The sequence below is a fragment of the Corvus kubaryi genome, unplaced genomic scaffold, assembly GCF_017639235.1.
Source record: "Corvus kubaryi isolate FWS band 111438036 unplaced genomic scaffold, C.kubaryi_AGA036_p1.0 split3-37296, whole genome shotgun sequence".
In the NCBI taxonomy this organism is placed as follows: domain Eukaryota; kingdom Metazoa; phylum Chordata; class Aves; order Passeriformes; family Corvidae; genus Corvus; species Corvus kubaryi.
In genome coordinates, this window is record NW_024582086.1 from 3,856,149 (window position 1) to 3,882,535 (window position 26,387).

Below are 26,387 nucleotides of genomic sequence, written 5' to 3' on the forward strand. Positions count from 1 at the left end.
GGTCCTAAGTATTTTAATTCCTGTGTGGATTCTCTCATGCCTAGTAAGAGTCAAGCTCCTGCCAAATCCTCTTCTTCAGTGGGAACTGTTAGTACAGACACTGCCATCTGCTCACTCTGTGTGTTCTCAAGGAAGTTACAGACACACACAGGCTGCTCTATTTCTGTTGAGTTTATCAAACTGGCCTAACATGTTCAAAAATTAGGGAGAGGAAGGATAGACACATACATTAAAACTGTGCAATAACATTAGCCTGATTTCCCTAAGAAATTCTTGGTGGTTTTGTTTTGTTTGATAGCAGAGACTTCATTTATGAAATTACCAATGTCAAACCATACCTGGAGCAGAGTCTCAAAATTAAAGCCCCAGGAGCCAGATGATCTGAAGCCTGTTCCTTGCTACAGCCCATACTTCCTGTGCTCATTTTAAGAGGTCACTGAGTCTGTGCCTTAGTTTCTGCTTTTGCATAATGGAGCAAGTATTTCTTTGCAACACATCAACAGCACTTTGTACTAAAGTCAGTCATGGTGTCAGGAGGAAGTATCAGCGATGCATGTGACACAGCTGACTCATTTTCCAATAGTTAATGATGTGGCAGATCCACCTTTCGCAATCAACTACATTATCTCATTTTCATGACCCAGCTCAAAGCAGAACATGGGTTACGGGATGTTATGCTGGATAGGCAGTAACCACCTGCAAGCAAGAGGAAAAACAAGCCAGTGTATGTGTCAACTTATGTTTAACATCAGAAGAGAAACTGAAAACTATGGTTACACTTGTATTAGAAAGGAGATTTGTAGCATGGAGGACTTGATGCCAAGGATCGAAAGTCTGCGACGCTCTGTGAGAGTCAAGGAGGAATAGGAGAAGATAAAGGGGTTATTTTGGAACAACTCATAGTCTGCTCCCATGAACTGGACACCCCTTAGTGGTCAAAGCCTGTTAGGTGAGATTTTGGAGCACTTTTTCAAGCTCAGGTGCATTCAAAAGTAACACAAGTTGTGCATTAAGAAAATTCAGTGACATGAACCCAAACAAGCTAAGGATGGACAATGGGGAGACTAGAAAAGCCCATCCCTGATCTGAACAGCAGTGCTGGGGTGGGTGCACCCTGCACAGACCAGCCTTCCCACAGACTACCCGCCGTCTGGCCCTAAGGTTACCGCAAGGTGGGACTGGAAGTGAGCCATCCACGCTCCTCATGTAGCAACCCATGAGGCATCTGCCTCACACAGCTTATTTTGTTACTTTACAGTAGGTCCTGTTTTCTGGTTTGGTTTTGAGGGTTTTGTTGGAAAATTTTTTTGTTGTTTTTTGGTTGTTTGGGTGCTGTTTTGTTGGGTTTTTGTTGGGCTTTCTTTCTGGGATTTTTTGCTCTTTTCTTTTGGTTTCCAACTCCCTGAAGTTTCCACTTCATGCACTACAGGAAAACAAAGCGTGATAAAGCAGGAGATGTGGTTCCCTTAGCCAGAAAACAAGAAAGAGCACAGTCATCTTAGGAGGACCCCATCTTACAAGCTAGCCAATAGAAAGTACAGTGAAAGCCTGGTAACACACATGCAAAAAAGAAAGAAAAGGAGAAAAAAGCAAGTTCACTGTTTTTAATCTATGGGATGGAAACAAAAAATGATCCAAGTCCGGCTCATTCACTGAACATTTTGCCTCACATGTCAGTTAGGATAATGCTGTATGTGAATGGAACAAAAGACATCCAGGCACCTAAAATATTAGGATAGCACAATACAAGCTACAGAATCTGAAAACAATCAACTGTTTACTGTAAAAAATCCCTCCCATTGTAAAAAGGAAATAATTGGCAATTTAAATCGCAGGTTCAGCAGCAAAAAGTTTAGTGAATCAGTGGATCCTGGGGGTTTTTTGGTAGCATATCATCGAGAGAGGAAAAGAGAAAACCAAACCATTCTGTCAGCTTATTCGACTGGATTATTCTGGTTTTTGCTCATTCTTACAGCGTGGGGGTTCTTTTGCTTGGTTGGTTTAGCCTAACCACTTGAAGGCTGAGAGAGGACAATTCTCCCTGAAGGACAGACAAGTGCTGGAACTATGAGAAGTTAATACATATAAACCTATGAAAACGTGTATTTCAAACGGGAATTAGGTTTCTAGTTACTGATAGACAGGAGTTCCAAATAACCTTCTAAGGAGAAATTTTCGTAATGAACTTATGACTTGATAATCTTCAGGAGATATGATAGAACCAATCCTTTGAACTTCACAGAGGAATCTGATGATGTCTCACGATCTGATGGGAGACATGGTTGCCATTTTCGTAATTTACATTGCCTCACACTCACTGGCTTCTGACAGGCACTTACATGAATCCAAAAGCAATTCTTTTTTCCCCCTTTGTGCATAAAACTGTTGTCCTTAACTTCTGAGTATAGCCTCTTCTCAATTCTTCTGAATGCTGGAGATCAACTGCAAGGTAAGACTGCGGTGTGAGGGAGAAGGGCCTTCTACTGTTCACTGTGGATGGCATTTAGCCCTCTGGATATTATGTGTGAAACAAACAAAAGTCTTGCCTTTGACAGACTGACACACCTCACACCTGGTCTCTTTTACCCTAATCCTGCACTGCTTTGTATGATGAGTTTTGGTCTTCAACTGACAGCCAGCATTTGCTACTGCCAAGAATCATTTTTGCATGGTTGCACAGCTTAGGTTAACAGCAGACATCTTTCATCAGCTGCAATTGCAGAGGGATGAATAACGACGTAAATGATCCTTTCCAGTTTTTCCCTTTCCTAATTAAGAGAATCTATATTTGATTCACTAAAGCCATCTGTGTGACAACTATCTTACTGTGAAAGCTCTGAAGCAGTTTTTCTTCATCCAGAACCTCATCTTTTTTGATCCTGTTGTTACTGATCAGGCTTTATCTCAAGTTCCAGCTCTCTGAAATGTACACTTCCTTACAGGCTGGACTGTGACTACTGTGCCTAACTACAAAGGTATCTTGAAATTACAATGGCAATGTTACTCAAATTCTTCAATTCTCTACCTGCCTCTAATAAGGATCTTCTGCTTCTCTCACTCTTGAGTTATTCTATTCCTCTATTTTTCAAATCGTTCATGCAATACAGAAGATCCTTCAAAAGCTTGAAGAAGAAACTAATTCATCCAACTTTCTTGAAAACTGTCTGCTGTTTACATCTTACAAGGCATTGCTATCTACTTTCAGGTTACGAACTGAAAGTAATGTTTCCACCCAGTTAATAGTATGACTAATTACTTTTTCTAGAAAGTTGGAAAATAATTTCTCCTGCATCATCCAGTTTAAGCCTTTTCTTTATTATTACCCACCACCAAAATTTAAAGGCTTTGCCAGACCACCATTTCACAGAAAGAAAGAGCATGAAACATGACCTTTTGCTTAAGGTACAATTCTTAATGACATGAAGGTCAAAGCTGCAGCATTCACATTTAGCTACTCAACAAGAAAAGTAGTTTACCAACCAGTACTGCAGTACCCTAGAGAAAACAGATATATACACTCGGACAGGTGTTCTCCAAAACATATTTTTAATGTTATGTGCATTTGGAGCCTAAAGAGAGTAAGAGCAGAGAAATATGCTTGTTATTCCTTTTTTACATTACTGTTAAAGCTAAATTACTTCACGTAAAAAAGAAACTGCAATATTTCCATACACGGAGCTAGTAGCCCTGCATAGGAAGTCTTTGCGATAGAATGGAACACAAGTACAATGTTAGTTAAAACCAAACCAACAACAGCTTTTTGCTCTGCCCTCAGTGAAGGCTCAAAAGTTACTTTTACACTCAAAGCCAAGAAATATGAGCAGTCTAGTACGTCTTTCATCAAAATTACCAAAATTACTTTGCAGTCTTAAATACCAGTTGGCTTCATTGTAGTCACAGAAGGTAAAATTAGTGTTTAGTCTACTTTTTCATGCTTCTCAACTTTTTAGAGTGTAACAGTCATTCCACTCTATATTTCAAAGCATGAGGAAGCTATTTAAAGAACAGCCATATCCTGCCACTGTCACACTGCAGCTGATACAAAACTGAAGAGAGGCACGCTTTTCCTCAAAAGGTTTTTATCTAATTACAAATCCTCCTTTAAGGATTTTGCTATAGCACTGCATTCCTTTCTTTAAAGTAGTGTTTGTAAAAATGGAAAAAGGTTAATTTTAACCAGCTGCAAAACAGTTGTTAAAAGACAGCTCTTTGTGGACTTAGGAAACACACAAAACTACTTCTTTTCCACTTGTGAAGTATATATGGAAAATTAACCACAATGTTGCCTTGCATTTCAGAAAGTGTCTTTAACACTTAACAAACTCAACAAACAGAACAGAGACACTGCAGACAGCTGGAATCTTGTTACCAGCCTCAGTGATACAAAAATAGGAATATAATTTTAGATTTTTTTAAATGAGAATATTTTCCTCGTTGAAGGACTCCAGTTGAAACCCACAACGATTAGAAGAAAAGCTGCTTTACATATTTATCCCTTTCCCCAAAAAATGTAACTGAGAGGTCTCAACAAGCAAGGAGCTATCAGTTGCTTTGTCTCTAGGGAGCCATACCTGTAAGTTGTTTAATCAATTTAAAATCTGTTTCATCCCTGCAGGGCATATAATTATTTCTGCAGTGTTCTTAGCATTTTTCTGTGTCAGTAGCTTATAAGCAGTATGTTTCATCAGAAAAAAAGGCCAAATAGGAAAAAAACAGAACAATGGTAAAAGAATGAGTTAAAAATATTACAAAATTAAAATTAAGATAAACAAAACAGAGTAATGTAAACACACTTGTCTAAATGCAAAGTGGCCATATATGCATGAACTCATCTGCCAGGACACCTAAGTCCAAGTTATCTGGCAAGATAAGTATTCTCTTCAGCAGAGAGCTTCATCACCATGAAAAATTACATTCAGCATGAAGGTGATAAATCCTTCGGACTGATGCACATCAGTAAATACTTAGACAGAAATTCGTGCAATAAATCAGCATGTGCTAATAGACTGGTTTGTTTCTAATGAGCAGCTAACACAGTAAGCCTTTCTTGTAGCAATATTCACTAGATTTACATAAAACTAATAGTGATATGCTTTCACTTTTGGGAATGCTTTCCATTTAAAAAATTGCTAAAAATTAACAATTTTTACATTATATTTCTGGACTAATGATCATAAATCATAGAATGATTTTGGTTGGAAGAGACCTTAAAGATCATCTAGATCCAACCTCTCTGCCATAGGCAGGGACACCTTCCACCAGACCAGGTTGCTGAGAGCCCCATTCAGCCTGGGCTTGAATACTTCCAGGGACGGGGCATCCACAGCTCCTCTGGACAACCTGCGCCAGTGGCTCACCACCTTCACAGTAAAGAATTTCTGCCTTACATCTAAGCTAAATCTAACCCTTTTCAGTTCAAAGCCATTCCCCCTTGTCCTTTCACCCCACGACCTTGTAAAAAGTCCCTCTTCAGCTCTTTGGTAGCTCCCTTTAGGTACTGGAAGGTCCTATAAAGTCTCCCTGTAGCCTTCTCTTCCTCAGGCTGAACAACCAACTTATAATAGCCAACTATTTAAACAGGGCAATTGTCAGTTAGAAAGACAAAAATTTAAACTAAAACCACTGAAAAGCAGAACAGATTCCAAAGTAAAAAACTCTAAAATCCCCTTTCTCTGTGACCTATACAAAAAGAACTACTTTTATAACTTGATGTATAATGTATTTCTAGCATGGTATGATTTGTTGATTATCCCCATTTACAGAGTAGCAGAAAAGCATTAAAATATATAAATTCAAAAGCCAAACTACATGTCCTCACAAATGAAAAGCTGAGTGGCATGCATCTTAAGCATTACAAATCACAGCAATTCAGTCAATTGAGTAGAATTTAGTCTTCTGTTATGCAAGAGAAACCTGCACCCTGGCCTGCATCAGCAGCAATATTGCCAGCAGGATCAGGGCAGTGACTGTCCCCCTGTACTGGGCACCAGTGAAGCCATGCCTCGAGTGCTGTGTTCAGTTTTGGGTCCTTCACTATAAGAAAGATATCAAGGTGCTGGAGCATGTCCGGAGAAGGGCAGTGGAGCTGGGGAAGGGTTTGGAGCACAAGTCTGATGAGGAGCAGCTGAGGGAGCTGGGGTTGTTCAGCCTGGAAGAAAGGAGGTTCAATGGAGAACTCCACAATTACTCGAAAGGAGGTTGTGGCAAGGTGGGGGTTGGCCTCTTCTCCTCAGTAGCAAGTGATACAACAAGGAGAAATGGCCTCAGGTTGAATTAGGGGAGATACAGATTGAATATTAGGAAAAACTTTTTCATGGAAAGGGTGGTTAAAAAATGGAACAGGCTGCCCAGGGAAGCAGTTGAATCACCGCGGCTGGAGGTATTTGAAAGACATGTAGATGTGGCACTTAAGGACATGGTTTAGTGCTGGACTTGGCAGTGCTGGGTTAAGGGTTGGACTCAGTGATCTTAAGGATCTTTTCCAACCTAAATGATTCTATGATTCTCATAATGTTATACAACATAGACACAGCAAGGGACAAACTGGTGAAAATTGTTTCAAAACAGCAAGTCTGATAGTGACAACACACAAACAGCACTGCATTCAGCATATCTTTGCTTAAAAACATCCCCATAATTTTTGCAAGAATGCTAAGCTAGTAGGCACCTGTACACTGCTGTACACTGGCAGGAATGCCAAAACAGACCAAAACCAAGGAAGGGCTATTCTTATGTGCTCCCAAGACATGTTCTTCCTCAAGTTCAATCACAAATGACACAAATGTTCTGACATCAACTTAAAAATTAAAGTATTAAAAAGACCCTCCTAACCTAATTAATTTGGATTCTAAATATCTTTTATCTCTGACAAAGGCATAAAACAAGTTGTTGGATTTCTGGAGCAAGAACCCCATAGATACACTTACCGCCCACCACAGAGTCAAAAATACCCAATATGCTAGACGACTAAATCTGCAAGTAAACTGTATCCTATCCAAGAGAAATTAATTTCACTTTAAGACATTTGTAGGGCTAATGTGCCATAATAAATCCTACTATTAAGCAACAGTAAAGTGCTGAATTATATTAATTACCTGAATCGCACTCACATTTATGATCTTCATTTATAGACTTCTTATCAAGTCAAAAGAGCCCTTTCTGTTGTAAAAGCTAAGCTGTTGTGCAAATATTATAAAAAATAGGTACTTTAATTAGGAGCTATATACACAACAGAACTTCTGCTTTTGTTAAGTATAACTGACATAGTAGAGATGAAAAATCCATGCAAGTATTTATAAAGATACTTAAAATGAAGAAAAAAGGACACTGCTATAGAACTTTCGATACCCTGGCAGACAGCCACTTACTATACTAGATGATGTCTAGATCTGGACTGATAAACACCATGCCATCAACATGCTTTTGTTTTCTTTTGTAGCTAAAGTTGATTTGCAGATTTTAAAGCAGAGCATATATTCGACCTATTTCTCATTAAAAGTTTATCATTAAGGTTTGAGGTTAAACTTTGAGCAAACTTCACATCTAGTCACATAACCGGCACAAGCAAGACGTTAGTGCAGAGGGGAAGGTGTCAGTTGTACATAATGAGGACTCTTCCCCCAGCTGCATGATGCAATAGAACAATTTTCAGATTTAAAGTTCAAGTGGACTACAATCAGAAAAAGCAAGATTTCTTCTCCCAAATTTAGGACAAATTTCCAGAGGATCAAAATGAAAGCAACCTCAGTTACAGCAGTCAAAAAAGTCAAACCCAAGTTTGGAGAGCTGATAAATAACTCCAAAATTCATCATGCTATGAAGACAGCATTCTCAAGAGAGCTCCAAACAAACTGCAAAACAAGATTGGCATTTAAGTTGAAATTGGCCAAGTGCTGCATAGAAATATGCTCACACACAACAGTCATGTTTAAGCCAGTGCATAGAGAAGGTAAAAGCACTTATGGTAGTTGCAAATGTTAACAAGTCCATACAACTTGCACAGTTTAGCAATGAGTTCATAGAAAAAGAAGAGAGTAAGAGTAGAAACGCTCAAGCAAAACCAAAAAAAGATGACCTTCCAACCATATAAAATCCACATAACAGTTATAGTAAAAAGACATCAGTGGAAAATACTCAATTCAGTCCCAAACACCCAACAGGCAAATAAGACCAGAAAAGACAAGCCTTTGGCAGACAATTTAAAAAGTCTAAATATGGCATTACATTTCTAAATAATCCACAAAATATATTATATAGCATATTCATATTAAATACTGGGTAACCAGCTCTGCAGATCTGATGCTAACAACACTAGCCAACGAGAGCGAAATGGAGCAAGCTAAGGGAACGCTGGTGTATCACAACAGTGCTCAAGGAAAATATCACCATGTCGTGCTTCAGGAACAGTACTCTGGGACACCACACTATCATCTATGGAGCACAACGAAGTTCTCCAGTTTTTCAGGGATATGCCCTGCATAGGATATGTTATGATTCACTATTACACGAGCAGCAAGACACTGCAAAGTGGTATGATTTATGGGCTGGATTAAATTCTTTGCTATTTCCTTCTCATCCAGCAAATCACTAGCTGTTTGTTTACATGAGTTTGTGGCATCGAAATGTGAACCTGACTTGATAAGAAGATTCATGATGTCCGGATGGTTGTTCAGTGCAGCAATGTGTAATGGACTGTTGTTATCAGAGTCTCTGACATTTACATCAGCACCACATTCCACCAGGATAGCAGTAACCTGGAGAGAGGGGAATTTACAAACTGGGTAGCGACCAACACATGTAGTATTACTGTCAACAGCAAGGTGAAGTGGACTGAAGTTATTCTTTCCTCTAGGCTGAAGCTTAAGAAACTTGTAAATAGTTTGTTTCTTAAAATGTTCCTGTTCTGAGCTGCAAGGTACTTTCTCCAACAAGCAAATTAAATGCAAAATGATGGAAAGGGCTTTGTTCAGCTGTACTGGATCAGGCAGACATTGGGCTTGTTTCATGGCCCGTTCTATTTCAAGAACACTTTTGCACAGTATACCCATCAGATCATCAAAAGTGACAGTAGTACCTAGAAGGCCTTTTGCCCTATCCTGAAGCATGAAGGAGAAAAGTTCAGCAAATGATAGCAAACTGCTGGCTGTCATAGGGCTCAGTGGGTCAAGATTGCTCTGCTGCATGTCCAAAGCATACTTCCATAAGTTGATGCAACGCTTGAAGTTTCCGGAGTCTGCATACACAGCACCTCTGTATCTAATATAGTAGGATGTGTCTGGGTGAGAAGGGCCAAGAATACGTTCTCTAATTAATAATGCTTGCATTCTCATTTCATCTGGGTCTGCAATAAGATTTTCTAGCTCTTCCGAGCTGTTTACCTCTTTAGCATAATCATAAGCCATAATTAGTGTTTGTGGCACAGGTTTGCTGAGGATATTAGTCCTATCACTGTATCTCATCTCCATAGCTCTCTTCCAGTATTTCAAAGCACCAAGCAGATCTCTCTTTTTGTCCACAAATGTTGCTCCTAGAAGTTCCAGGGCATTTATGCGCTCAGCCTTACTAGTCTGTACATGCTGGGTCAGAAAGTCCACTATATTTGTGTGGCCTGTCACACTGGCTGACAGAAGGGGAGTCATTCCATAACCATCCTTTTCCATTTTAGCACAATACTTGAGAAGCATCTTCATGATCTCCAAACTTCCAGATTCTGCACAGTCATGTAAAGCTGTATTTCCTGCAAGAGAACAAATACAATTACACAAATCAAATTATAGTCAAAATCTCACCATGCTAATAGCTACAAAAAGTTTAAAAATCAAATACTAATAGATTCAAAATGGCTTTTGTTTCCTCATTTATGTAATATGAAAGCAAGGCTGCCAGGCACTTATAAAAAGCAAAATGTTTCATATTATTGCCTGAAAAAAATAAATAGATTAAAAAAAACCCAACCAAACCAGAACTAAAATGGAATTCTTCACTACATAAAAGCACAGGAGCAGGCAATTCCATTGTATCAAAAGTCAAGCAAATGGGACAGGAGATCAGCTTGGTTGGGCAGAGAACTCCTCACAGAGCTCAAAAGGAAAAAAAAATTTTATGTTTTCTGGAAACAAGGACAGGCTTTGCAGGAATTTGACAGAGCTGTGACTCATATATGCAGGGGCCAAGATGCAAAAGGCCAAAGCTCAATTAGAGTTGAAGCTGATCAGTATTATGTCAGACAATAAGAAGGGTTTTTTAAAGTACACTAGCAGCAAGAGGAGGTCTACAGAAAATACTAGATTGATACTTGTTGAAGATGGTCATCTGACTATTAAGGGTGAAGAAGTGTGGAGACATTCAATACTTTCTTTTCCTTTAGTGTTTAATAACACAGATAAACTGTCTTCTGCCCAGTCCCCTGACTTCAGGAATGACTCCCCATTTGTTTAGACACTTCTCAGAGACTAGCTGCAGCAGCTAACTATTCACAAGTCCACAGGACCTGATGGTATTTACGCCAGAGTACTGAAGAAGCAGATGGATGATATGGCAGTACCCCTCTGCATCAGCTACCAAATGTCTGGGGAGGTCCCCACTGACTAGAAGCTAACCAGTGTTACGGCATTATATAATAAGGGCAAGAGGGATGACACAGGAACTCACAGACCTGTTAGTCTCACCTCAACACGTGGAAAAATTACGAAGCTTATACTGAATGCTACTGTGAAGCATTTAAATGGTGCACAATGCAATCACTGGGCACCATCAACTTGGGTTCACAAAGGAAAAATTCTGTTTTAACTAGTTTGATATCCTTCTAGAATAAGGTCACCCATCCAGATGAAGGGAAGACAATGGATGTAGGATTTTTGCCTTTTAGTGAGTTTTGCCTTTTTTGCCTTTTATACTGTCCCTCACAACATCCTTCTGGACAAGCTGTCCAGCTGTGGGATGAGAAGGGTCATGGTGCACTGGGTGTAGAAGTGTCTGAAGGACAGAGCTCAAAGGATTGCAGTGAATGGGGCTACAGGTGGCTGGAGACTGGTCACCAGAGCTGTTCCTCAGGGCTCAAGTCTAGGGCCAATGCTGTTCAATGTATTTATCAATGACCTGGGTGCAGGAGTTGACTGCATCGTTAGAGAGCTTGCTGATCATTCCAAACTGGGAGGTGCCTTGACTGTCTCATGGGGCAAGAGGCCTTCCAAAAGGGCATGAAATCTAGCAACAAACACTGGACCTTGTCCCTGGCATTGATCAGCACCTGGCACAAATACAAATTGGGAGAGGAGTGGCTGGAGAGCAGCCCTGCAAAAAGGACCTGGGGGTGCTGGTTGGCAGCAGGCTCAGTGTGAGTCACCAGCGTGCCAGGGCAAACCCCATCCAGAGGTGTATCAAACACAGTACAGCCAGCCAGCCCATGGAGGTGATTATCCTTCTGTTCTCTGCTTTGGCACCGCTGCCCCTGGAGTGCTGTGAGCAGTTCTGGGCCCCACAATTTAAGAAGGATGCGAAAGTCTTTGGATGCACCCAAAAGAAAGTAATGAAGCTGGTGACAGGGCTAGAAGGAATGTCCTGTGAGGAGCTGCTTGACTTTGGATCTGTCAAGTTTAAAGAAATGGATGCTGAAGGGTCATCTTGTTGCTCTCTACAGCTTCCTGAGGAGAAGTGGAGGGGGAGGTGCCTCGGTATCCAGTGACAGGATACATGGGAATGGCTCAAAACTGTGCTAGGAGACATTCAGACTTGACATGAGGACACTTTCCTTTGCTGAGAGGTGTTCAAACACTGGAGAGGCTTCCTCCAGAGGTGTTTGATTCCCCAAGCCTGCCAGTGTTTCAGATGCCTTTGGTCAATGTCCTTACTAATTTGATTCAGTTTTTAGTTAGCTAAAAGTTGGTCAAGCAGTTGGACTATATGATCAGTGTTCATATTCCAGTCCCTTCCAACTGGAATAATCTATTCCATAAGGGATTTTGTATCTGCTTTTAAGTATGAAACAGAAACTTAAGCCGGCTATCTCCACATTACTTCACTTTTTCCACTTCCATTGTTAAATTTCCCTTCCTCTCAATCTCCAGTAATTATTAAAAAATAGTGGGATCTGTATGAAAAGTAAAGCTGGGCTAACTCAGTATTTGCTTTGTTTTCACCTACCCCATAGTTCTTCCTCTCTTCACCTGCCACATCTTTTGATTTTCATGTTTTGAAGCAATGACTTTACACAATGGAAACCACAATCCATCACAACAGACCCTTTATCTCAGCTGGGACCTTTGAGACTGCTGGTATATTCTAAAGGAGTAGGACATTTTCTCAAGGGAATGTATACACCTAGACAAACTATTCTTAATACATTCTTAGGCCTTTATGCTTAACTCCCACTTTAACCCCTATGCTCTTTTTGTTAGGATTCCCAAAGACAAGAAGAAAAAAATGCCCTCAACACACAACATGCAAACATCTATGTTATAATCAACTTATGATTTACACGCAGATTATTTTTCATTAGCATGACATTGCACAGTCTTTTATATTTAATGGCATTCAGGTTCCAATACAATGTGGGAAAATTTCTAGTAAGTACTAGTGCCACCTGTTTGAAAATATTCACAGAAAATTAGAAATCAAGTATTGGACACCACAGCTAAATAACTATTAGGCTGCAACTAGATGAAGGTCTTACTTAACTTCAAATATGTGCACTTCACTGGAGGAGAAGGAAAAAATGGAGACAAACTCTCCAGGCCCCCTCCTAACATAACAAAGTCTCTTACGTGGTTGACTGCTTTTAAAACCACATGATTTACATCTACCTTTTTCTTTATATTATATGATACGTATTACAGACTCAGGCATAGAAGCTTCTCAGCCTCACAAAAAATTAATTAACAGAAAGTTCATGTTAATATCTACCCCCCCAACCTGATCAAGATATCCTATATTGTTAGCCCTGCAAATTCAGTTAACTGCTCATCAAATCATCAGGCTCTGTTACACTGCTAGCAAGTTTCCTCATTCACAAAGGACACCTCCTTTTCTAATGGTTCTCTGCCCATTCCTAGTAATAAGATTGGCTTTTAAAAGTTAAGAGTTTCAGGAAACTTCCTTATTTCTATTTTTAGTAGGCTTTTGTTTTAAATGCCGACAAAACAGAGGTACATGGTGCACCTTGCTGTTGTATTTCTACTCTCTAAGCAAACTATGGTGGGTTAGGAAAGAAAGCACCAGAAATCTTCAGGTCATGTGAGGGATAACATATTTGTACAGTCTATGGATCTAAACAGCTCCTATTTATCTTCATACACTTTCATTTTTTTTTTCCAGGCTCTGATACCTAGAATGCATACTTCACTCTTTGTACTAAAGTATTTAATTAATGAAACTCTAATCAAACACGTGCCTGAGATCTGTTTTAAAAGCCTAACAGTGTATAGAAATAAATTAAAACTAAAGGTGAAGTCTTTCTACTAATACATTCTTTCTGCCAAAAATGTATTGTTTACACTGGCTTAAATATGTCAAATTCCAAACCAAACGTGAAATTCATACATATTTAAGTTTATAAGAAACAGAATTTCATACTTACTAAATACACTTCAGAAATAGTAAATATGTCCCATTTACAAATCAATTATAAGAATTTAATGTAGATCTACACAAATAATTTTGAAATCTTGTAGCTTTTACCTATGCGACTTCATAGCACACATCTCCTTTCTAACAAGGCACAGTAAGAGTAAATAAAGTTGAAGGAAAAAAAAATAGGAAAGCAAAATTCAGAAGTATCTGGTCAAACAATAATTACTCTCCTCTAATATCCTCTTTCACCAGGAGATCCAGACACCTTAGGTCCACAATGTAGACCTCTATTCCGTGATTTATATTAGCAGATTATCTCATAGCAGCTTGTTTTTATCTTCTGTTGTCAAGCCACCGAGACAGAAAATGTTTGTCTAATGCTTTGCAAGTTTTCGTATGCAGAAGAAGAACGTAGCAACTCAAAGATTGTTTAGATGAGTATTTGCTAACGGGCACTGGGCATTTTGCTGTGGTTTCATCCCTAGAATCCAAAACATCCACTCCTCACTCCTCTCCTTATCTTTCAGTTCCCAAAACTTCACATGTAAATTGATCTCCTGCCTCTTCCTCAAACTGTTTTGTGAACTATCTGAAAAAGAACTCACAGCACATTTTAAAGCCTCTTTGTTGCTCTCAACTCCAGCAACTAGAAAAATACCAGTAACAGAATAAGAACAGAGTTATCCAGAACAAACTGAGTCTCAGTCCAGGCACAGCAGATGTCAAAATTTAGCTGATACGCTAATCAAATTCATACAAAAGATGAATAAAAAGTTATTTTCAAAAGCTTCTGACTCAGGTTTTTGCAATTACAGCAGAGTTATGAACATATTTTGTCCCCTGAACCACATTTTAAGTGCAAAATTCAAACATTTTAGGAAAAAAAAAATAGAAAATATTAGATCGCTTCATTTATTGACAGAGAACTTAATTTGCAAAATATTCTTTTCCTGAAACATTTCTGAATAGTGGCCAGTGATTTTACAAGCATTTACTAACAAGTAAGCTAAGGAAGACATCCCAACAGAAATTAGCTCCTGAAACTACCTGTTAGATCAAGATTCATAAAGCTAAATCTAGTTCATACAAAGGGAAGTGATTTTCCACCTTTCTAAAACCACAGGCAATTTTTAACATTAATAGCATTAAGTCAGTTATAGGTCTGGCCACACTACAATCACTACAGAGACCAACAAAATTTTCTATTGCAGGAGCAGAGATTTAAGCAAATTTAGGTGGATTGAAAGTTGGTGAATTTGGCATACATAGCTTACCAACTATAATTCCCTCTGTCTTTATGTGATAACACAGACTAGAAAATTTCAATACGCCAGCTAAAAAAGGACAAGATCTTAACATTCCTAAGAGAGGACAATGTCAAATGCAGATCAATACAGAAACTTACCAACACACATATACACTTTAATGCTTCTTGGTATGCTGCCGGAAGTCTAATTAAAATGAAACTACAGCAGTCAATCCAGAACTAAAGAATGGCTGGTCCCTCAGACATCTTCAATTCTGCACTTAGTGATAAAGGCAAAACCAGATGCACATGGGTGTTGGCTGAGCCAGCAGTTAACACAGATGTTTCAGGGTGTACTCAACTCCATACACCATCCTTCACAGCAGAGCTCTGCAAGGCAGCTGTTTCTACCTTCAAGTCAGTATCTTTAAGATATTTTAAAAAATGTAACATAAAAGCATATTAAAGACAAATAAGCCAAAAGGTATCAGTAACAACAAAGCTCTTACTGGTGTTTCACAACTAATAATACATGTTTTGACATCTGAAACAGTGCCAGCTATTCATGTTACATACTGCAGATCCACCACCATGTAATGCTACTTTTGACACTCTTTTATCAATCGCTAGGCATACATGCTATGACTGAAATAAATCCACACAAAATAAGCTTGGCCATTGTCCAGGTAAACTCAATCCAGAAGTCTGTATGTCATTAATTTACAATGCAGCTATGTAGAACATGTGGAAATATGCTTAAGACTCCAAGGAATTTCACTGCTCTTTCCAACTGGATGCTCTAAACTTAAAACAATTTAGTCTTTTTATTGATATTACAATTACCAATTTCAGTTTAGACAGCTGCTACTGACAGCCTATCAGAACAGTGACATTTTTCAGTTATTTATACTGCAGTATAAATTAAATTAGAATTAAAATAACCACAGTTTATAGTATGCCAGGTATAAACAAATAATACAAGGCAATCACCACTGATTTTTAGTGGCTGCACCTCACTGAAGTTTGACTGGATGGTACAGGTACAGCAGTGGGAAGAACACACTGTAAGAAACACAAGTTTCCATAGAAAAGTGCCTAGGGTAGACAGATAGTTGAGAGCTGCCAACTTAAAAAAACCCCAAACATAAACCCAAACCTTAAGAAATAACACTGCCATTCATCTACACCTAGCAAGCATCAAGTGTTAAATTTGAGGAAGAATTTGAAAGAAAACATGGCAGTGGCTTTAATGTGTAAATCAAAGGCTTGGCCACATATTGACCAGGAATTGAACAGCTCAAATAAATACAGCAAATCAACCACTGTTCTGTGAATTAACTCATCCATTTCAAAACACTACATTGTCTATAGTGTCACTATAGTCACTATATTGTCCATAGTGATAAATAGTGTCTGAACACAATTCAGCAGCTAATTCCATTTTTGTAACATTATCTATTCAGTAAAAAACTAAAAACCATCATTATATCTATTGCTGTATTAAGAAGAAAAAAGGCTAAAACTAAGTAAAAGTAATTTGAAAGTCATTTTCTTTGATAAGCAATTTTCCAAGCAGCACATATGATGGTGTTGGTCAAATTAAAGTATTTTTTTAAAGGTGGGAATGATTATTTCAAAGTAGGTTTCATTTAATTTTTTAAATCCATTTTTAATTGCAAAATGACCAGCAGGAATTTAATCATGTATCACAGATAGCTAGTGTTACCATAACATGAAAGGCTCCTCCTTGCACAGACAAAAAACTGGACTTCAGATGTTCTGGTAGTCCCAATACTTCACTGCTAAAAATCGAGTGTCACTATATAGTATTGCTAATACTGCTTACAAACTGCTTCTCTCTGTATAAACTTTACTACTCACATTACCTAATAACTTCCTCTTAGTATAAATAGCAAAAAGAAACAGAATAACCCGAACTCAAGTCCTTCCAAATCTTGCAAAGTCAGGAAAAAGGTATGGCTAGTTGGCACCGCATCTTCACACTTTACTCTTTTTTTAACAGCACTCCTTTAAAAGTAGTTATGAGCATTACAGAAACACTTCACGTATCACAGAATTAGTTTTCTAGCTACCCAGTGTTTCCAAAAGCTTACTGGAGTGGGGGTGGGTATTCTAATTCATAAGGAGGACAGGCCTTTCTATGTCAGAAGCAAATAATTCCCAAATTAGACTGATAGCTTGTGACAAGGGAATGAAAGAAAACGAATCCATGACACAGAAAGTGATTTGACTTGATTTGCAACCAATTAAGTGCATCCACTTCCTAATACTTCATGTATTCATGTAAAATGCTTTATCGAATTTCCACACTGTAAAACTTACATTAAAACTTAACGCCAATCCGATTTTATACCCAAGATCATTAAACATAAAAGAAAAAAAAGTATTTCAGTTAAATGACTGACCAATGTGCAAAATTAACCACATGTATATATTTTTGCAGCCTTACAGATGAATCGATCACTTTCATGAAGTGAAATTTTTCATGTAACATTCATTACTTTTTCTATCACAGCACTAGAAATAATTCAGTCTTCCAAGAGTCTTTACTCATTTAAAAGTATTGCCTGATAGATACAAACATGGACAGTGCACAAGAAAACTGTTACACATCCCTATGCATAGTATGCCTAGTGAATAAAAACTAAATGTCTTTCTTTCAAGAAACTAAACAATGCAACTAACTGCTAATCTCAACAATTTATTTTAACCTAATTTCCATATGCTGTAAGAGAATAATTGCTGTCTTGCTCACTGAAGTACTTCATGAGAACTTGTATTACCAAGATTATCAATTATTAAATAAATAACAATATGCTGTTAATTATTTAATTTAAACAAAAACTTCTTAGTTAGAATTAAACTTAAACTGTATCTTCATCTTCCTTATTTAACTTACAGACATTCCTTCTGAAGTTCAGTTTCCACACATGGTCAAACACAAAATATCTACAAGTTTCAGTGCCCTGTACCATGTAATACCTACCAAAAAAGGAAAAAAAGCAACCCCCCCCGAAAAGATAACAGTATACTTTTAGAGCAAGTGTTTATTCACAGCGAGAATAAAAAAAATACATAAAAAAAGCAACAACAGCAAGTAAAACAAACAAGCAGAAATAAAACCCAAGGACCTTTGTTCTGTGATTTTTTTACCCCCTCTCTGCCCCATCAATGATTCTATGAACCTTGTCAAGCAGACAAGACAAACACCCTCAGAAGAGAACAAACCTGTCAAGACTCCTTAATGTTTACGGCAAGAGAAAATTAACTATTTTTAACACATACTAAACCACACTTACCATAAAGGAAAGAGCATGACTCTATAATCCCCCTACTTCTCGGTCTGCCAAAAAAAAGATTTCTTCCCTTACCAGGAGGTTTGAGTATTACACCTTCCAGTACCCTTAAAAACAACAATACTGAAATAGCACTAGCCCTTGATACAGTACCCATAGAGACAGAGGTTTGTATGCTTCTATACTTCCCAAAATGAGGAAGCAAAGTCAACAAACCTTGTTTACCTTATTATTTTACAAAACTATCAAATAATGTACCAGTGGAATTTAAGAATCACAGTATTCTTTTTTTTTTAAATGCAATCAAACACTCCTTTGTATATCTCCAGAGACACCTAAGAGAATGCCTAATCCAGCATTTCTTACAAGGTTTTCTAATACTCTGGAGGAGAAAAACCAGTCTTTAGGCTAGCTGATGAGCCTGTTAGCTACAGAAGGGAGGCAGAGTTGGTGAAAACCACTAACAAAACCACAAAAAACACTTTGAAGAGAGAGACCACGTACCAAGCCACCAAGCAATGGAAAGACTTACCAGCTATGTTCAGGTAAAACACCTGCCTTTCAAGCAGGTATTTTGAAAAAAAGTTGCTATTTCCTTGCATTCAGCCCATCCTGGTTACCAGCACATGTATACTTTATCTATAATTTAACTAAGTAATTGCTGCAATAATGGATATTTTTTTCCCTTCCCTTCTGCAGATCTGGCAGAGGAGAATAAAATATAACACAAACTATTAAAATACACACAGCAAATTTTCAAAATGCAAGACTTTAATCGTCCTGTCTGTAATTAAAATGGATGTATAAGATTTCTTCACAATCAGTCTGCGCAAAAAATAGTTTTATTGGGGAATTTACATGAAATATTGTAAATATAAAATAATTTAAATATAAATTGTAAATATTTATTAAATATATAATTGTAAATAATTTAAATATAAATTGTAAATATAAAATATTTAAATATAAAACCAAAGAAACATAGCCCCAAAGAGCCAAAGAGAGATGTATGTAATCTGAAATCCCTAAGATGACTGACACTTGTATTAAGAGAGTAAGCATTTCCCTGCCTACACATTGCCAAATTGCACAGAAACACATCAGCAAAACCCTGTATTTGAGAATTCAGTGGTCTATTCTGAAGGTAATAGTAAGGGAGCACCACTGTAACAACAAATCACTGGCAGGCTTCATAATGCAGCAGAACAGAAAACTGCATGCAGCCAACACAGAACGTGTTCCTCACCTGGCACAGAGACAAAGCTATGCTTCACTTGAGGTTTAGTATAGGATTCTACCTCCTGAAAAAACTGCGTTTCTGCTACTCAAACATTATCCACACTATTCCTACTTCTAGGAACAGCATAAAACTTTGCCATCTGAGAGATCATAAACCACAAGTGAAACTCACTGAGCTTTATTTTTAATTTGCAGCTTCTTAAACGACGAGTAGTTCTGCTGGTTTCAGCTGGGGCAGAGCTAATTTTCTTCACAGCGGCTGGCATGGGGCTATGTTTTGGATTTGTGCTGAATGCAGGGTTGATAACACAGAGATGTTTTTGTTATTGCTGAGCAGGGCTTACACAGAGTCAAGGCCTTTTCTGCTGTTTGTACTTCCACACTGGTGAGGAAGTTGGGGCTGCATGAGAGGCTGGGAGGAGACACAGCTGGGACAGGTGACCCCAACTGACCAAAGGGACATTACAGACCATGTGACATAAAGCTGTGGGGAAGAAAGAGAAAGGAGGGAATATTTGGAGTGATGCTGTTTGTCTTCCCAAGCAAGCGTTACGCATGATGGGGCCCTGCTCTCCTGGAGATGGCTGAACACCTGCCTGCCATGGGAAGCAGTGAAATAATTCCTTGTTTTGCTTTGCTTGTGTACACTGCTTTTGTTTTCCCTATTAAACTGTCTATATCTCAACCTGTGAGTTTTCCATCTTTGTCCTTCCAATTCTCTCCCTGGTCTCACTGGTGGAGGAATGACCGAGCAGCTGCCTGGGGCTTGGCTGCTGGCTGGTGTTAAACCATGACAGTAGTACACTGGAGAAAGCTATGCATCAGAGACAGTGGTAAATTAATTCACTATGTAAAGTATTGCTTTGGCTGCTTCCTATCTACTGATATCTTTGCTGTTTTCCACAACTACAAAATAGTAAAACCCATCCACCCTCCTTACCCCAGCTATCAGTTTGTCCCCGTTGCTTACACTGTTCACGTAAACCAGAACATTTTTTTAAAACTCCTTTGCTTACAGTTCTGTGGCCTATGTCCTACACAGAAGTTCAAGGAAACTGTGAAAGTCCAGATCTGCAAAACAGTAGGAACAAATACAAACAAGTGCTCATACTTTAAATTCAGAACCACTGGCCATCTTTCACAGTTGAGGACTTATCTACTCCAAGTATCTTATAACCTCCTTCTTCAGCACCATCTACCACGCAACACTGCCAGACCTGCACTTCACCTCATTCGCCTCAGTGCAGCATCTTACCTGACACACTCTGAAATCTTTATGAACATCTTAATTTCCTGGCTGTACTTCTGTACTTTTGGAACCGTTTTTCAAAGACCTCTGCAATCTGAATTTCCATAGTCCAAAACACAGTTGTGGGATTCTGCATTTTAGAAGCAGGATTTTGCCACACGTTTTCACCTACTCTTTTATACATTTAGATGCATGTATGTTCACATACCTATTTTTTTGTATCAAAGTATTCAGATTTTTCCCTGGAACTGTCAACACTTTGAAACATTTTCATATCTATACTTTCCTGAGGCTTAAAATGTGTACTAAGTTCTATTCTGTATTATGAAAATCCAGTGGAAAACCACAAGAAATAGTTCAAGTAATTTTGCCCCCCACCCTTGCACAGGCTCTAAGAATAATATCTGAAAAAGGATCTATAGTAGTCTCCAACAACAGCAACTCTACTGAAGCTACATAGCTCTGCTCTTATAAGGAGCACTGCAATTTTAAATGCAACAATTTTTTTTTTTACATCTTTCACAGAACAATAGGCTTCTCTATACATGGCCCAAGAAGGGGCCTGTCTAAAAAGAACTCACATACAAGGGCAGCAACAACTTCTACTACTCAGGAGCAGAACGCTAAGGTGCTCTGTTACCTTCCTGCTACAAGCACAGGACACACTGTCAGCTATTTAGTACATAGCAAGGAGGAGTACAAACTGAAAGTAATACACAAGACCCTTTGAGGGGGAGGGTGACAATGTAGAATTATTCCTGTTGAATTAATTTTAAAATTAATAGCATTTTTGCAAAACAAAGTTGAGGAGGTTACCTGCTCAATCTCAGTCACTGTTACAATACTTACGGCTACCTATTTTCCTCAGTTCTCCTGCCTTTCCATAGACGACTTTCAGGGTTTATAGTACTTTCTTGCTTGCTTTACCTCACCATTGCTTATTCAGTAACTTCAGATATCAGACTTCTTTAAGACGCCAAAAAGTATGCTCCTGTCCTACCAGAGGGGATTTCCACACATTACCAATAGATGGCTATTACGTACACCCATCCATTTGCACACATGACAATCTGAAGTATAAAATGAGTTTTAATGAGCTGAACCATATCCAATCCAACTTCTTTAATTAACGATCATTTATCTACCTTAAGAATCTTTGCTCATGTACCTAGATGCAAGCCACACAGAAACTAAAGGAAGTAGAGACAGAAAGGAATTAAGGTAATAATTGACAGCCCTGAGAAAATCCTCAGTTATTTAAACAAAGACAAATAATGCTAATGCACTAATAAAGTGAATAAAAAGGACGAGTAAGGTAAAGCCTACTCCACCAACACAAAATGAGGGAGAAAAAGAGCTTGCAGTTACATCTTTTTCCCTATTACATCAAATATTTAACAGCACTGCTTGGTTCACACCTATCATATAAAGGGATAGGTTTAAAACTAAACCCAAGTTTTTAGCTGCTTACACACTTTATATTTAGCTTGCTATTCCAAGAAAGTTATGTAGAAAAATGACATTTTTATCCTACCACAAGTCCATGATGATTCATAAGCAACCTCAAACCCTTACAAAGGAAGATTTATTTTGCTCTGCCCACCTCTATGACAAATCTGTAGTTTAGCTTTCTTTACGCTAAACCCACATATCTGCATGATTTTCTGAAAAAAAGGCATATTTAACCAAGCAGCTTTTCTAAAGATTACTCTCACATTTGGTATTTACCAGTATCGTATAATAATCTAGACACAAAGGGTATTTTAACACAAATAACTGGAAGGTACAGTATACAGGTACAAATGTAATTTGCCTGAAAAAAGCAGTAGATGTACTACGCTACAAAAAGGATTGTTAGCAGATTAGTTTTTTTATATATAGATATATACTAAAAAACCCAAAACCTGATGAAACATAATCCTGGCTCAGTTAGCTAAAAAATTAACTCTAACTTGCAGTAACTGATGTGCTTTCCAGGCTAATATTACAACCAAATACAAGTTTATTATGTAATAAAAAATTTATATGTCCAAGTAATTATGACCACAGAAAAAAAAGCCAAAAATCTTCACTTGGAGTAGTAACACAAGAGCAATTGTACATAGGGGCAAACGGGTGTCCTTTGAGATCTGTCAGCCACTGGGAGTCCTTCTGTTGAGATCACAATCACCTGCATCTTCACTTCTTTAATCCTAATATATATTTTTGTTTACTAACACTGAAAAAGGTACAAAATTACTCAATAATTTGGAGGGAGTGGGTGAAGGGTGGTTATTCATTTTCCAATGCAGAAAGTAATTTTTCTCCTTTATGTGCATTTCCTACACCAGCCTTCCTGGCACAGATCAGTTTTATGTACAACATATTTGATTTGTTAAGAAATAGTACAAAATCCAAGAACACATGCTCACGTATTTGAGTATGTTGCTAGACCAACCTACTACACAGAGTAGCTCTCAGCAAGTTTATTAGCTTTTAACGCATGCATAAATGCAACACTTCATATAACTAAGTCTTTCAAGAATTAAGAATTTAAGATTAAAAGGTATCAATTTTAAACCAAATTTTATAATCCATGTTAACAAAAGAGTACATTAAAAAGTAAAAACATAGCTTTGAACACTTTATCTCTTATGCTTTATGAGAGCAGAATAATATTTTATATCAAAGTCCTGAAGAAGTAAATTAGTAACTTTACCCCTATTTACCACAACGAAAGTGAAAAAACTAACTTACCTTTAACACTTTTTCTGTTCACATCAGCTCCTTTTTCAAGTAAATACTGAGCAATTTCTTTGTGGCCTTTGTAGCATGAGATCATCAAGCACGTATGCCCGTGACGGTTTGATACTTCCAGGTCTGCTTTGTGCTCCACAAGGTATTTGACTATTTCCAGGTGACCATCGAAACAGGCAGCTCTAAGCGGCGTTGAATTTGTCAGCGTTGTGTTGTTGACAGATGCACCATGATCCAACAGACACTGAACAACCTTCAAGTGGCCGGCGGCCGACGCTGCCCACAACGGCGGAGCCCCCTCGATGGTCTCACCATCAAAATTTACCGAGCCACCAACTTCTATCGAGGCAGAGCAATGGTCCAACAGGTATTCCACCATGTCGAGGTGACCATAGCGGGCTGCCATCAGAAGTGGTGTGGCACCATTGGTTTTTTCTGACATCAGTTGGGCCACCTCTTCCCTTGTTTTGCTTGCCAGTAGCTTGGAAAGGAGTCGCAGCTTGCCATCACGAGCTGCGTTGAAGACTGCTGTCTTTAGATCCATTTAGTCTGTACCTCTCTGCTTCCTGACAGATACACACCTGATTTTTTCAGTCAAGAGCTTACTGGAACTGCTTAGCCCAAATAGAATGTCCCCAGCTTCTTCTCAGATCAGTTTCATCCAGATAGGACAACATGGAGACTCCGAACAGGGTCCTGACGAAGGGCAGGGCATGCTTATCATAAATCTGCAAAAGGAGAATTCTCGATGTTTTCTCCTACTTCGCAAACAAGTAACCGCATTGTATTTACCCACAGCTACACCCAAACAACTCGCTGTTGTGGCGCGCCGGTGTCCAGCTGCATTCCTTGGGACTCTCCCGGGCCGCCCGGCGGCCCCTGAGGAAAGCTACGGGAAGGAGGGGGCTGATCCTACCAGCGCGTTATCCATACCAGACACAGAACGATCCTCTTCTCCCTCGTTCCTCTGTGAGCTGCACCCCCGAGTCGTTTCGGGGCGTATCCCAACTACAGAGCGCCTGGCTCCCGCCAGAAGACCCGCGGACATGCACCCCCAAGGGAGCCGGGGGGGAAGGTGACGGCCACACTCCGGCCAAGCTCCGAGCGGCGGAGAGAGCCAGAGCCAGAGCCAGAGCCCTCCGCTCGCCTCACGACCGGACCCGGGCGCCCAGAGCCCGCCGGCCCCATCCCCCTCCCTCCTTTCCCTCACGGCACCCAACCCCCGCGGCCGCCGTACTCGGAGCCGGCCGGAAAGGCCCGCCAGGCCGCGAGTTACCTTCCCGGGGCGCTCCGGGCCGTCACCCACCGCCTCCGCCGCCCTCAGACGGACGCGCCTGCCGCCGCTGCCCGCGCTCCGTCCGGCGCCTCCATGACAGCCGAGCCCCGCCGCCAGCGCCAGCCCTCTGCAGGGGGCGGCGCGGCCCCGCCGCGGCCAATCAGAGCCACGCCCGGCGCGGCCGGGGGCGGGACTACGCCGCCGCTCGAGGGCGCAGGGCGGGCGCAGTCGGCCGCTAGGGGGCGGCGGGGAGCAGCAGCGCGGGGAGGCCCGGGGGGCCGAAGGGCGCCGGGATCGCCCAGCGGGGCTTTGGACATTGCACTGCATGGACACGCACTGCATGGACACGCCGTGGACTCTGTACGGACATATCTTTGCTTTATACCGGCACTGCTGGGTCCCGTTCTGTGCTCCGCAGCACGAGTGAGACAAGGAGCTACGGGAGAGGGTCGGCGGGGGCCTCAAAGATGAGCTGGGGTCAGGAGCATCTCTCTTACGAGGAGAGACTGCGGGAGCTGGGCCTGTTCAGTCTGGAGAAGACTAAGAGGGGATCTCATCAATGCACACAAATATCTCAAAAGCGGGTGCCAAGAGGATGGTGCCAGACTCTTTCCAGTAGTGCCCAGTAATACTGTAAGGAGTATGGCCATAAACTAAAACACATGAAATTCCAACTCAGCCTGAGGAAGAACTTTACACTGAGGGTGGCAGAGCACTGGAACAGGCTGCCCAGGGAGGTCTCCCTCTCTGGAGACATTCAAAACCCACCTGGATGCATTCCTGTGTAACCTGCTGGAGATGACCTGCTTTGGCAGGGGGATTGGACTGGATGATCTCCAGAGGTCCCTTCCATCCCTAACCATTTTATGATTCTGTGATTCTGTACATATATGCTTCACTAACTAAAAAAATTGGGTTGGAAGTCCAAATTTTGCAGCTCAGAGGATGTTCTGGCCCCAGACAATGTTTCTGTTTGGTGCAAAATTTGCTTTTCTTGATTGAGATTGCGCATGGCTTGCTACAGGCTCAGGATGTGGCATTTACTTCGTTCCTATGACAATAGAAAGGGAAAAAAATCCTAAAAGGGAAAAAAACTAAAAGCTGCGCCTGAGCAAGGGAATGTAAATTCTATCACAAACAAAGATGTTACCTGCAAGCTTTAGAAAGGAGCCACATCCAGAAACAAGCTCAGAGAAGGCCCATAAGCATTAATGGGCAGTAATTTGTATATCAATTTGAAATGCAATCTAGTAGCTCCCTCACTCCAAAAAAAAAGGAAAAAAAAAGAAGAAGAGAGAGAGAAAACAGTTCTATTTGCAATTTTATGTACAAAAGCAATGTATCAGAGACTGGGTGGCCCTTTGTCCCTTTGTACCCAGTGCTGGCAAGATGGTGCGTAAGCTGCTGATTATTTTGTCTGCCAGACTCAGAAGAAGAAAGATCATAAGAAACTAATGGGAATTTAGAGTAAGACCATTAAAAATTTTATGGAAGTGGTGGTATTAATTTATGGAGAGGGATTAAAAGATGTAACTGTGTGGAAAAGCTAAATTAAAAGAAAATGGGGGAAAGAAGAAAGTAACTTTTTCAAGAAATGTGAGTGCAATGGAGAATTTGTTTGAAGAGATTTACCAGGTGTAGTCAACAGCAGCTGGAAGCAAAATGAACAGATGAAAAAGCATACTTAGCATCAAAAATAATATCCTGGTAGGTAGGCTCTGTCAAGCCAGAAAAATAATTTGAAAGTTGTTGGAGCTA

At 39.7% G+C, this 26,387-nt stretch overlaps 1 protein-coding gene across 1 annotated transcript; it reads right to left on the reverse strand.

Moving 5' to 3' along the window:
* Positions 1-3,294: 3,294 nt before the first annotated feature.
* Positions 3,295-24,748, reverse strand: FEM1C (fem-1 homolog C). The gene is made up of 3 exons (XM_042015318.1): positions 24,630-24,748; positions 23,354-24,081; positions 3,295-9,736 (listed from the first exon to the last, which is right to left on the reverse strand). Exons 2-3 carry the CDS (start codon positions 23,895-23,897, stop codon positions 8,427-8,429), a joined length of 1,854 nt encoding a protein of 617 aa, XP_041871252.1. The 5' UTR covers positions 23,898-24,081; positions 24,630-24,748; the 3' UTR covers positions 3,295-8,426.
* Between the last annotated feature and the right edge of the window lie 1,639 nt (positions 24,749-26,387).